Raw genomic sequence first — 13,455 nt, 5'->3', positions numbered from 1 at the left:
CACTCGGCATCGCAACGCAAACACCGCCTAAAATAACAGCCGGGGCACCCGGGGCGGGCAATTGCCACCGAGGCGGGCAACCTCCCGTCGGTGTCCGGGCGGCGCACAGACCGCTTCGCCGAGCTCCGCGCGCAGCCCCACGGCCCGACCCCGCCCGACCGCAGCCGACGGCGGCACTCGCAGGGCCCCGGCGCAAACCTCGACCTCAGCCGCGGCCCCGTCCCGAGCGGGCGGGCGGGGCGAGTCCCGGCGCTGCCGCCAATCGGCGCGGTGGGGCGGGCACGGCCGCGGTGCCTATAAAAGGAGGGGGCGGCCGTGCCGCCGCCGGCTGTGCGGTGCCGTGGGTTGGTTTGTTGCCCCCGTGTCGATCGAGGTGAGCTGCGTGAAGAGGTTGCGGGCACTGCCGGGGTTCCGCGGGCCCCCGCCGCCGCAGGCGCTGCCGGCGCGTAGGAATGGGGCCGCCATTCCCGGCCAGTCTCCCGCTGAGCCGCCCCGCCGCCGGCCCTGGTTTTGGGCCGCTCCGCCCGCCCTTGTTTACGGCCGCAGCCGAGGGGCTCCGAGGCCCGGCGTGCTGGGACGGAGGGGCGGGATGGCCTCGAGGGCCGACCGTGGCCGCGAGGAGGGCGACTGCAGCCTGGCTGTCCGCTCGGGCCGGGGGTGCCGGGGTGGTGAGGGTCGGGTTCCGAAGCTTGAGTAGGGGGCTGGGGGAGGAGCGGAGTGCTTTCTTCTCCGGTCCGAGAGCTCTTCGGGGTCTGTGCCCATCTTGTTTATTCCCTCCTGTAAAGGAAGAGGGGAGACCGAGTCTTCTGCTGTGAACGGATTTGTTTCAAGCCGGGTATTTCAGCGTTAGAGGCTGTGAGGCAAACAGGGCTTGTGTGCATATTGTTATATTGTTTTGCCCGATGGGCGTTGCTCAATTTCCGGCAGATTTGTCAACATGAACGTGTGTCTGACCATCCTGTCCCTGTGCTTGGGGCTGGCCTTTGCTGCACCGAGATTAGATCCCGATTTGGACAGCCACTGGCAGCTGTGGAAGTCCTGGCACAGTAAAGATTATCATGAGGTGAGTGCCTGTAGGGTGGCCCCTGGGATGTGTGTTCAGCTCAGCAAATGCAGAGCGTGTTCGGCTGGGCCCCATCAGCTGAGTCATGACTGCTTTGTTTTAAAGCTGGCCAAGATCTGTATTTGTTGAATTAAGCCTCTCTCTTCCTGAATCCCTTTGCTTTGTTCATGTGACTGCTCAGTTATGCTTTTCATATGAGAGTGGCAGAACAACCATTTCTGGAAGTGTGCCAGCTCTTTTTTTTTTAAGAGGAGTTCATATTTGCCTGGGTATACAAACTATAACAAAGCATGCCATCACTTGAGTGAAATTTTGAACTTTCTCATTGAAATGCTGCTTTTCTGGCTTCTCAGAGAGAGGAAAGCTGGAGGAGAGTGGTGTGGGAGAAGAATCTGAAAATGATTGAACTCCATAACCTGGATCACTCATTAGGAAAACACAGTTATAAGTTGGGGATGAATCAGTTTGGTGACATGGTATGTACATAAGCATGAAACATTCATTTCTAAACAGCAGTGTATAGTATAGTCGATGGTGACTTCATGTCTTAAATTTTCTTTAGACGACGGAGGAGTTCAGACAGCTGATGAATGGCTATATACACAAGAAGTCAGAAAGGAAATACAGAGGATCCCAGTTTCTTGAGCCCAGTTTCCTTGAAGCACCACGATCTGTAGACTGGAGAGAGAAGGGATATGTAACTCCAGTTAAAGATCAGGTATTCTGTGTCGTTTGATTTTTTTTTAACTAGTTTCCTGAATGCTGCCTCCATGTTCATAGAGGAGAGATGTTGTTGAGTTGTTTGAACCCTAGTGCAAGCATGCTGCATTAAGTTCCATTTTAGTAAAATTCTGTACCTTATTAGAACTATTAAGGAGTCCTTCTGTGCTAAATAAAACTAAAACAGTGTCTCTACTTGAGCGTAGTAGAATCATGAAACTGAAGTTAGTCTTGAGGCTTTTGCTTTTCTAATGCTTAGATCAATGGCATGGGAACTGTAATTGCTTAATATATCCAACATAACCACTTGTGATTTTTGCTTCTTACTTTCAGGGTCAGTGTGGCTCTTGCTGGGCTTTCAGCACAACAGGAGCTCTTGAAGGCCAGCACTTCAGAAAAACTGGGAAACTTGTTTCGCTCAGTGAACAGAATCTTGTGGACTGCTCCCGCCCAGAAGGAAATCAAGGCTGCAATGGTGGTCTCATGGACCAGGCCTTCCAGTATGTACAAGATAATGGGGGAATTGATTCAGAGGAATCCTACCCATACACTGCAAAGGTAAATGTCATAGCTGAACATGTTGCAGATGCAGCATCTATTGTGTAAACTCTAAGTGTTGGGAAACAAATACCTGGAAAACATAAAGGCTAAATAGCCATCAGTACATCTCCTTTTCTTCTTGCATCCTTCTAAAGAAATCTAGGATGACTGCTTGCCCCAGATTCTGTAGCAGTCACATACTGCACTGATCTTTGGGGGTCAAAATCATGAATTGCTCAGGTTGGAAAAGACCATAAAGATCATCAAATCTTACCAGACCGTCTGGAAAAACTAGAGCAAATCTCGTTATTGCTTCTCCCTGTCAGATGCCAGACCTTATCTTTGATGACACACCAAACCAAGACTTGGTTCTTGTCAAACTGCTGCTTAGTCGTAGGGGTTCAATTATGCTTTTCATAACTGAGCTATTATGGGTTATTTCCCACAGACCAAGTAATTCTTGCAGCAGGTCTGGATTTTCTTAGATTTGACTGTCTTATATTTTTACTTTGGGGCTGAATCTGCATAAATGCAGGTAACGAGCAGATTTCTCATGATCTATCAAAAGTTAAACAGGCATGAGAAGACAAAAGGGCAGTAATAAATGGTGGTGTCATGTAAGTCTTAATGTTTGGGCTTTTACTACTTTCAGTGCTGCTGCTCTCTAGAGACTTTCCTTGCAGTTTGTCTTCTGTTGACTGAATGTGCAGTAGCAGTGACGTTCACTGTGAATAACTTTGAAGGATTTGGATTCCTATCTGCCTGTATCCTGTAATTTTTTTTAAACTTGTCTCTTCCAGCACTTCTGGTTGTTTATAGGAAGTACAAACTTGCTGAGTATGAGAAGTAAACAACTGAGGCATGTGGCCCATGTTCTTTTAGTTGGAAAGGCAACTCAAGTTCTAGTTTCATCACACAGATGAAGCAGGGACATGCATACTTTTTTTTATATCAAATTGCCAGATGTCCCGACTTGACCCCTTTCCTGAAACAAATGCCTGTGACACACACAGTTCAGGCTTCACTGTGTGTGAAGAAAAATGTAAAGAAGCCCAAAATACAAGAATACTGTAAGCTCATACATTAAAAATGAGTAATTTCCAAGTCATTCTTCATGGTTTTCCAGACAGACTGTGGATTTAAATGCTTGCTCAATTAGCAGTTTCTGGACTGCTTTGTAATTAATGAATACTTGGCTCTCTTTCTTTGCCTATTAATGCATTCTGGACATTGTTTTCTCAAATGAAATTTGTCTTCCCTACTAGAGACTGCAGTGTTCCTAGATGTAAAGGTCTTCTGCATCCCAGTAAACCTTTCATTGTGGGCTTCTCAACCCTATGCTTTTTTTTCCTTTTTCTGCATCTCTGAATAAATAACTCAGAAGCAGTTTCTTTTGATTTAGGAATGCTTTGAGAAGGACCTAGTTGTGTCTGGTCTTCTTTCAGTGTCTTGCTTTCAATGCAGTGAACTTGTGGTATGTCTGGTAGTTCTTATGCTCACCTGTGTGTAAAGTAGAGAACTATGTAGTAACTAGTAGTTTTCTTATTTCTTTTAATTCAGGATGATGAAGATTGTCGCTACAAGGCAGAGTACAATGCTGCTAATGATACTGGCTTTGTTGACATCCCTCAAGGACATGAAAGAGCTCTCATGAAAGCAGTAGCAGCTGTGGGTCCAGTATCTGTTGCTATTGATGCTGGCCACTCTTCATTCCAGTTTTATCAGTCAGGTGGGGATTTGTTAGTAACTTGCATGAAGAGAACTTCTTGAGTATTCAGTAATCACTCACTCTTCAGTTTAAGAGCAAAAAAATCTGAGTTTGTGAAGTAGGACATATGAGTCCTCTTAATTCTAGCCCAGATTCCCACACTTTGTACTTCTCTTGTATATGCTTGTGCTTGCTGCTTACTTTCTCCCGTAGATACATTTCACTTCCCTCTCTGCACAGCTTCTCTAGTTAATCGACACAGTTTTGAACACAAGGATTCTAGTAGAGCAGTTTGTTCATGTGTGATCTTATACTTCCTTAGGTATCTACTATGAACCAGACTGTAGCAGTGAAGACTTGGACCATGGTGTTCTGGTTGTAGGATATGGTTTTGAAGGTGAAGATGTAGATGGAAAGAAATACTGGATTGTTAAGAACAGGTAAAACTTTTTTTCTATGTGTGTCATACTCTGTGGGAGGAATGTGGGTAGTTTGTCTTTTGGCCTAGGGGGGGTGTGAGGAGGCAACAGAAATTAAAATCTACATATGAACATGTGGAGACTGTTTTTAGGGTATTCGGTAGAACTTAAAAGTCAGCTTAGGCTGCTAACTTGCTAGTAAGGTAGGCTCTGAGAGCAATTGCATTTCTCTGTGTTTTGAGCTGATTTGAGGGATCAAGGAAACTTGGTGAAAGATTAGCCCATGCATAGAGTAGATGCACTGAAGTGATAGTGCATAGGAGAGCAGAAGGAAAAACAGGTTGTGGCAATGGGGGATCATGAATATTTCAGAAGCAGTGGGGCTACTCACTGTATGAAATAAAGTAACATTTGAATTTTCAGAATGTAGTTATCCTCCTGGGCTGGAAGGAAAAAAAAGAATGCCAAAGGGCATATCACATGAGTTAGTCTCAGCATTAGTGGGACACCACCCTCATGCTGTCTGCAGTCTTGGGTCCTATGTTAAAATTGGCTGGGAGCATTGTCTGAGCTCCAGCACCCGTAGTTCAAAATTATCCTCCTGTGAGGCAGAAACCTCCATATACAGCTGCACTACCCTTTTTGTTTTTTTGTCCTTCTGTTATATATATAATTTCCTGTGAATATGGATGGCAGTTCTCAGTTTATACACTTCATGGAGGAATAGTAAGGAAGTCTTTTGGAATATGAAAATAAACCTTTTATTTCTGATTACAGCTGGGGTGAGAAGTGGGGTGACAAAGGATATATCTACATGGCCAAAGACAGGAAGAACCACTGTGGAATCGCAACAGCTGCTAGTTATCCACTTGTATAATTTGAAGACTGGACATTTCAGTGCAAAAGGGGATAATAAACTGAATGACCAAACACAGACACACAGGTGGTAGACTTGTATTCTTCAAAAGTCAACTTGATTTTTTTTTTAAGACTCTTGAAGTCTGTTTTACATGTTGGTGACATGCCACTTATTTTGAATTAATGTAAATGTTGGTATGTAAACAGCTTGTAATATTGCTGGCTTTTAACTGCTTAATCTAATAGATTCTTCTATGTATTTTTTCCTTTTTTAAAATTAGGAATGTGCCCAAAGGTTTACTTTTTAAATAAACACTTAATTTAGTGTGTACAGATGACTGGCTTTTGGTCTTTCTTTGCACTTGGAGCTCACCATTTAAATGTCCTGCACAGGACTGCTAGTGAATGTCTGTTGTTCTATCAATTACATAAAAGCAGCTTGAGAATGATGAACAGCTTTTATAAACTGGAGTGTAGTATTTGATACAGCTTTAAGGGAAAGAAGAAAAATGTCTTCACTGGAAAAAGCAGAAATGACTGAAATTGGATGCTCATTCTTTGAAACTACTTGTTAATCTGGAATATTGTTATAAGAGAATGTTGGCTCTGTCCTATGACCCGGGGCAATATTATGGGCTCTTACTATTTTATAACAAAGATCAAATATTTTTATGCCCTATGTTCAGCCTCTAATTATTTCTTATCCAGAATACCAAATTTCTAACCCCAGTCTTTCTTCATGCTACCTCATATGAGCGTATTTAAAACCTTGGTCTCCTTGTGAACATGATGGGGTAAAACGAGAAGATCCAAAGCAAGAGTTCAGCGAGAAAGCTTGATGCTTAGTTGTTGGCAAGTTTACTATTTCCCATTCTGCCCCAGCTCTAGTTAGGGAAAGAAGGGGTGGGGGGAAGGACTCTTCCTGTAGGAACTAGTTAGGCCCTAGTTAGCTTCTCCTGCTTATTCCTTGGATGTTCTTGTTTCCTGACTGCACTGTAGTGACTTGTACTATAACCTGAGAGAACTGTCCTCTGTAGATCTCTGATACTGAAACATTGCTACTAGCTGTTCTATACTGTTGATGTCTTTCGGATACCTATAGTTCCTGTACTCTGTGGAACTGACAACAAAAACATCTGCTGGGGGAAGGCTTACCTTGTATTCAAGGTGTTGACTCACATTTTTGTACTTTGGCTAAAGTGGAAGGAAGCTAGTGTAGGTTCAGGTTTCATAAAGCCATAAGTTTTCATGTACGCTATCTTTCCTGAGTCTGCAAGTCATATACTCAAGGGAACACCTGAAGTTATGGAAGCAGAATTTCCCTATTGCGGAGAAAGTAAGTTTTAAGGTAGCAATTCTTAAGCCCTTCTTGGAGGAGGGGGAGAGGGGAAAGCTGAATTCAGAAATATAGAATAGCTAAAACTTAATTGCTTAAGTTTTAAGTAAATTCATTAATGAAACTTAATCAACTGTGTGTCCTTGTGCTGTTTACAGATGAATTTTTTTCAACTTGAATCTCCTTGCAAACATTTTTTTCTAAAGGAAGAGCCTCCTTCAGTGGCTACTTAATAAGTGTCAGCCAGAAGCACTGGTTGGAACTGAGCTATTATGCTGACTTGTTAAACCTGTTATGGAGAACATCCACACTGCTTGGTAGAAGCTATGTAGGAAACAAAGGAAAGCAACTGGTAGTACCCATAAGGATTATGCTTGGAAGAGAATGTAAGTAGGCTACATTCATGATGCCAGGAAACTGGCTGCATAAGCTCCATATGCATTAGCTGATTTTCATTCTTTCATCCCTAGCACTGGGAGTGGACAGAAACCTGTCTCTCTCAACACTTAAGTGCTGGACATAAAGTATTACTAATTTTCTACCTTTCTTCAGATAAGATAAAATACTAAGTGCAGTGTGAGCTCAACTTCAATCCTGCTAGTCCTTGAGCTGCAAAAGAAAAAAAAAAAAAGAGCAGTAGATGAAAGGTATTTGATTATAAAAGCCAAGGTTACTAAAAGCTGATGGGAAAAGAGGATATTGTTTATGAACAGAGAGGAAAAGAAGAGGAAATAACTTTCTGAAGTCATATGCATATAAATGGAAATGTAGCTCACAAAAGAGGCATCAGCCTATAGATAGACTTAAAACCAACATGGTAAAACAGCTATTTGTATGCACTAAAACTTGCTGACTATTCTGGCTGTACATCCTCCCTTCTGAATGGAATTATCAAGAAGCTGACAGGGTAAAATGCGTCATGCAGATAACTGGATATTTACACAGACATTTTAAGTAAAAGCTTCAACCTAGGTTTCCTTACACGATACTGTAAACAATAAAATTTGTGTCCACTGCATGTAAGCCCAGTGGTAGAAATTTAAACCTGTTGCACTTCAAGAATTGTTTTAAATCTGTTTTTTTTTTTTTTTTAAATCCATTGTGTTTGCCTTATTTCTAAAGAACTGTATTGTTTGCTGTAGAAGTACCATTATAAAGCAGCTAGTGGGCATATGTCCTACTGGGGAAAGTGGTGTATCCATAGTGTTTTTCCTTTCCTAAGACAAAGCGAACGTGTTATGTATGCACACATAAAGCTCCTGTGTTGTCTCCAGAAAAGCTATGGGCTATTAACGCTCTTGATGTCTATGTTCCTACATATTTGTTTCCAAAGATTTTGAAGACTTTCTTTTGAATAACATTTATGTTGATAACAGGAGTTTCATTTTTGTGTATTACTTTAAAAGATCCTAGTGCACTTCTTGCCATTAAAATGTCCTGACTAGACTGTCCTGTTCAGGTCCTGTGTGCACTGAAGCTATTGATTTTGCTAATGGAATCTTACATCATGCATATCTAAATACATAATTTGAGTACTATGCCACATGCTTGGTAGATGACAGTTCTGTACAATGATTAAACTGCCATCGTTGCTTGCCTTCATCTACATTGTGAAAATGAACTGTTTTAATTATATTTGGGAAGAAAAGAAATTTTGCACTTGCGTTTCTGCATGTTGGTGCTTCTTCGATCAGGTTTGTCCTAGAGTCTCATAAGAATAACAATTTCTCCAGTTTGTTTGGTGAATGACTGTAATTCTTTGTAGATGGTTATAGGATTCTAAACAGAAGTATTTGTAAGGCAAGGAAAGCCAGGAAAAGAAATTATTCCTCTTGCACGTGAAGCAGTCCTTCTTTGAATTTCAATGAGAAATTGATTTAACCATCATGTAAGAATGTATTCCTTTTCTCTTATACAGTAGTCATTTTCTCATTCTATCTGTAAATGTTAAGCAAAATTGAACTTCACTTTACTTTAACTACTGATGTTTAATCAATTTCTGAAAATTTACAGTGTTATTAAATAAGCCCACTATCCCCCTACCAGATCTATGCAGGCAAGAAAATTTCAAAATGTTTTTAAGAACAGCCATGACAAAATTGTTTTCATTCCACTCTGTTGAATCTTAAAATTATTATTGACGTTTCAGGTAAGTGCAGGGATACCTAAAGCACATGGATAAAAGGATACAATCAGACTCAAATTCCCTCCAGAAAAATCCCATTCACAAAAATGAACCTTGATGACATTTGGTAATGTTTCTCTGCATATAGACTGGGAGCTTTGAGGAGGGTGAGGGTTGTCCATTTGCAAAAGATCCACGGATGGGTTAATTTTGTTATTTTAGGGACCCCAGAAAATGAATCTTCAGTTGCGTTTACAGGGAACTTGACTGTGCTTTATTTCTTTTCTCATCATGCTAATTTGTATAAATATTCACCTTCCAATTGTCTTGAAAATTGATTTCTGCAGTACTTCTTATTTTCATTACACATGTCTGTTGAAGAGTTGCTACCAATTTTAGTGAGTCAAGGGACAAAGAAACCAAGAAGACAGGCATTTATATTAAAATAAATATTTAAAAAAATTATATTAAAAATTTTATATTAAATTTTTTATTAAAAATATATTTTAAAAAAACTGGCTTATTTTTAAAATGACGTTGCTTTGTATTATTAATCTATGGTTCTCACCTTTTCCAGGAGACCCCAAAGCTACTTCTCAATGCAATCTGGTAGCCTTTCTCGATAAAGTCGTGCTCAAGGTAAATGTCTAGAAATATCAGCATGCATTTTTAGATGTGGTACCATAGGTCTGGTTCCTGCCCCTCACATCTCTCTCAGAGTAAGAGAGCAAGAAGCATACCTGTGGTTATGGATCACTGTGAAATGTTATTTCAATTGCAGTATCTGTGTGCATTCAAGAAACTTTGTAGTCCCATTTATTAAGTGCTCTGTAAATCCAAAAGCAAGGAAATCCCTCTTCTCCCCAGGCTTTTAATCTGAACTAACATGCAGCTGAAAGATGGGAGAGGAAAAAGCCAAAGCAGTGAATCTGCTTGCCGATTGTACAGTTGATTAGCAGCTGCTTGTGAGTCTGAGACAACGCTGCCTTTGCTTTTTTCCACTGTAACTCCAGTAGAGCCAAAAGGTAAGCATATAGCTTGTCTTTCACTAACTTTAAACCCCTACTTTTGTCTGTCTGGCCCTTTCTCCTTCACCTATCTCCCCTGATTTCCTTTCATTGAGCAGTCAGTCTTCTTTTTATCTCCCTGTGTTAGAAAGACAAATCATGCTATTTTGTTAAAAGAGGGAGAAAATTGTCCATGCAGGGACAAAACAGGAAATGAGGTTACCAGAAAGGTGAAGCACAATGCGTCACCTGGCAGGCGCCCGGCCTGCCTGTACCAAGTGACACTGCTGGGGCACGTGGCGGTGACCGCTGTTGCTGGGTGTGGGGAGAAGCTGGCTTCCTCCTTCCCAGGCATTTGCTGACAGTGCATTGTAATGCAGGCGAGAACCATTAGGGTGTAGCGAGCAGTCATGCCTGGGCTCTGCCTCACCGTAGTCCGCAGCTCTTGTAGTGAGCGCTCTGCAAGTGCACTCGTTGAACGTCCTCATTCGACAGCCGTGGTCAGAACTACGAAAGCTGCCACCAGAGACCCACTTAGCTTCTGATGAACAGGATCCTGCAAACCCATGATGCGAATTGCTGAGCTCCGGGGGAGCAACTCCGCAGGATGGATCCCAACATGAATACCTATCTATTACGCTCCATCAAGTGTTAAAATCAGCTCAGTGAAGTCATGCATAATCCAAATACAAGCTTGGTTTAGATCTTTGTTGTCACATCTGCTGAAATCAAATCTGTGCAGCAAACAAGGAACAGAAGCTGGAAAGCATTTCCAGTAGAAATGAGTATAGTTTGTGAGCATGTTCCATGATGGCATGGAGCAGTAGGCATTGTCTTCTCAAAATGTGTGCTTCTGTTCCTCTTGATGACTGTTAGAATGAAGGCCCTCTGTCGATGTGTTAATTTTTATTTACATTTAAGCTTCTCAATTCATAGACCCTAGGTATATAAGGAAAACAGATACTTTAATGTCCTGCAGGTTTTCACAACTTTGTCATCTTTTCTCTGGTTAATCTTTCATTTCTGCTCTATATGCACTGATCACTCCTTTTTCTTTATAAGCCAACTGGGTAACTCAAATTTACTTAAACTAAGTTCTTAACTCTTCCTTGTAATTATCCTGAGATACACGGCTTTCATTTTATGTATGATAATAATTTTTGCCTGATGTTTCTCTAGAAATATCAGCTACCTTTATTAAATAGCAAGATAACTTCCATGCTTTGTAGAAAACAGGATAAAAACCAGACTTGTGATGTAAATGCTCAAAGCCCAGTTACAAGCAGCATTCCCATTTCAGCATTCTTGCTCTCTCAGGTGGGTGCTAGGATACCCTTGGCGACTGAGCTGGGCTGTGCTGCTGCTGCAGGCCTGCAGTCACTGTTCTGTTGCACCAGGTGCTGAGGCAGCAGCCTGCTGGCCTCACGCCAGTCCAGCTCTGTTTCTAACCCCCAGCCTTGTGATTTTAGTCACGAGGCTGCTGCTTTTCTCTGTGCCTGGCTACTCAGGCGAGTTTAATTTCCAGTCCAAGTAACATGCAAAACAACTGCTTGTTTATTAGCGGTGGGGGTCTCTATGTTGTTGTTGGTTTTTTTGTTTCTTTGTTTGTTTGTGTGTTTGGATACAGCCACTGTAGGTGGTTTGCTTTTATTTTACTTCTGAAATAGGTGAAAATACATTCTGAAATTGGTGTCATTTTGAGATGTAATGTAAAGCACCAGCTTCTTCCACAAGCGAAGTGCCTTCACTCTGAGCTCAGTCAGCACCAGTGGTGCTGGGTTCCCTGTTCTGCATCAGCTCTGGAGACAGCTGCTATTGTGTCCTCTTTTCACCTCTCCAATCACTACATGTGACTTCTAGATCCTTAAAAAAATGAAATACTGTGAATCATTTTCTCACCTTTCCAGCTGTCCTTATGCAGCTGACCACGAGAAGTTGTGGTTCAACAAACACAAGGACTTTGCAGATAACAACCCTGCACCACAACCCTGTGGCTTGTGCCAGACAGCTCTGAGGGAACAGTCTGAACTGGTCAGACACTGGGAGGGGAAACTTTGAACTCTGGACTGGTGGACTAAAAGGGGTCATCTCCAAGCCTGGAGATGTGAGCTGGTGCAATCCGGAACCTCGTTTCTAGAGCACTGCCACACTGTTTCCAGCCCTGTGCCCCTCCCCTTGTCCCTCTCCCCTGCTCTGTCTGGCAAGGTTTCACCACACATAATAGCAACCATGTAAATATATAAGAAAACTTCAGGTTATGTTGGTTAGAGTGGGACTTGATGAAGAAAAACCACAGTGCACACCATAGATAGTTGCTGCTTACTTAATCTGTGTTTGGGGTTTGCACAGGCTGCTTATTGAGCTGAGATTACTTTCTGTTCAGAGCAGATACTGATCTCTCTTTGCCACCCAGCAGCCCGCAGGTGCTGAGTTGTGTTGTCTGTGCATCAGCAGCTATCGGAGCTGCAGCTGTTTGAAATATCAGGCATACAGTGCTGGGCTCTGTACTGAAGAGTGCCTAGGATTGCATGCAGATTTTGCTATGGAGTCAGACAGTTCAAATGCATTTACGCTGAGGATAAGGCACTGAATGCCTGAAAGATTGCAGTATGCAGACAGTGGTCTATCAGTTCACACAGAAACACAGATCTTAGTCACTAGGGTATGCATACCACCCGCAACGTGATCTTTATTTTAGCATGTCCTTAAAAGCAGTGGTTAGAGTCCCTGTGGACTCAGAGGATTACCAAGTCCCTGTCTTCTTTCCTGGTCCTTGGAAACAGGGCAGATACTAGTGACCCCACTTCTGATGTGGCACAGGTATTGCAAACATCAGAGATAAGTCTCAAATTATGCTTGGGTTTAGATTTCCTGTTTTAGAAATGCAACAGGATTTCTCAACGTAATGCCGAATTTACCTGCTACAGGTGTGTTTGTATGGAGATGCAGGGGAAGAGAGAAAGAGACTACATATGCGTGTAAATATATACATACAGCGTGCACTAGCTCTCATGGTCAGAGTGCACAATTACAGTCACTGTTATATAGTTCCTCTGGCTGTCACCTACACCCTACCAGCTTTTTTTCCTTCCACTTCACTCTCCAGGATTTAAGTGTTGCTGTGTTGATAGCAGATTTTCAGAAAGCACGTAACAAAGGACAGAGTCAGAAGTACATGGTGTACATGCTGGTCATAGGCAGGTTGACACTGCTTCACAGAGAAATAGATAGAGAGCTGTAGAGAGAGTGCTGAGGCTGAAATCACAACCAAGCCTCTGTGATAACAATGCCTGCAAGTAAATACCCATTCCATATAATTTTACACCTGTGTTTATTCAGTGTGAGACTTCTCTATGAGTAACAGAACATACATGTAAGTTTAAAAATAACCACTGGGGTTTCTTGCCAGGGGTATTTTTAACTTCTGTCCATGTCCTAATGTAGTTCACGGTGAGGTCCTAATCAAACCTCATCTGAGTATGGCTGGGAGCATGGAGCAGGAAATGAGCGATGGAGCAGGAATTACTTAAGACAAGATGATAAAAAAAAAAGTCCATCTTAGATAAGATGTGGAAAAGAGCTGGAGGAGACAGGGGTAATAAAGGAGTCAATGTGCTGTGCACTTGAAGTGTCCTAAATATCTGGTTTCACTCTTTTTGCTTAACATAATTACATATTT

At 42.3% G+C, this 13,455-nt stretch overlaps 1 protein-coding gene across 1 annotated transcript; it reads left to right on the top strand.

The window, feature by feature from the left end:
• The first annotated feature begins 257 nt into the window (after positions 1-257).
• On the top strand, positions 258-5,639 carry CTSL (cathepsin L). Its single transcript, XM_031598537.2, has 8 exons — positions 258-373; positions 928-1,063; positions 1,417-1,539; positions 1,626-1,781; positions 2,117-2,341; positions 3,884-4,052; positions 4,354-4,471; positions 5,228-5,639. The coding sequence occupies exons 2-8, from the start codon at positions 938-940 to the stop codon at positions 5,325-5,327; spliced, it is 1,017 nt and encodes a 338-aa protein (XP_031454397.1). The 5' UTR covers positions 258-373; positions 928-937; the 3' UTR covers positions 5,328-5,639.
• The last annotated feature ends 7,816 nt before the right edge of the window (positions 5,640-13,455 follow it).

The sequence above is a fragment of the Phasianus colchicus genome, chromosome Z (assembly GCF_987193195.1).
Source record: "Phasianus colchicus chromosome Z, bPhaCol1.hap1.1, whole genome shotgun sequence".
Taxonomy (NCBI): Eukaryota; Metazoa; Chordata; class Aves; order Galliformes; family Phasianidae; genus Phasianus; species Phasianus colchicus.
Note: the sequence above shows the minus strand (reverse complement) of the source record. Positions and strands in the feature narration are given on the sequence as shown.

What these genes read in the sequence shown, in the direction of transcription:
- CTSL (XM_031598537.2), top strand. Translation starts at nt 938, where the DNA reads ATGAACGTGTGTCTGACCATCCTGTCCCTGTGCTTGGGGCTGGCCTTT. An exon ending in ACAGTAAAGATTATCATGAG is followed by an intron (nt 1,064 to 1,416) that starts GTGAGTGCCTGT and finishes CTGGCTTCTCAG; the next exon opens with AGAGAGGAAAGCTGGAGGAG. An exon ending in TACTGGATTGTTAAGAACAG is followed by an intron (nt 4,472 to 5,227) that starts GTAAAACTTTTT and finishes TTCTGATTACAG; the next exon opens with CTGGGGTGAGAAGTGGGGTG.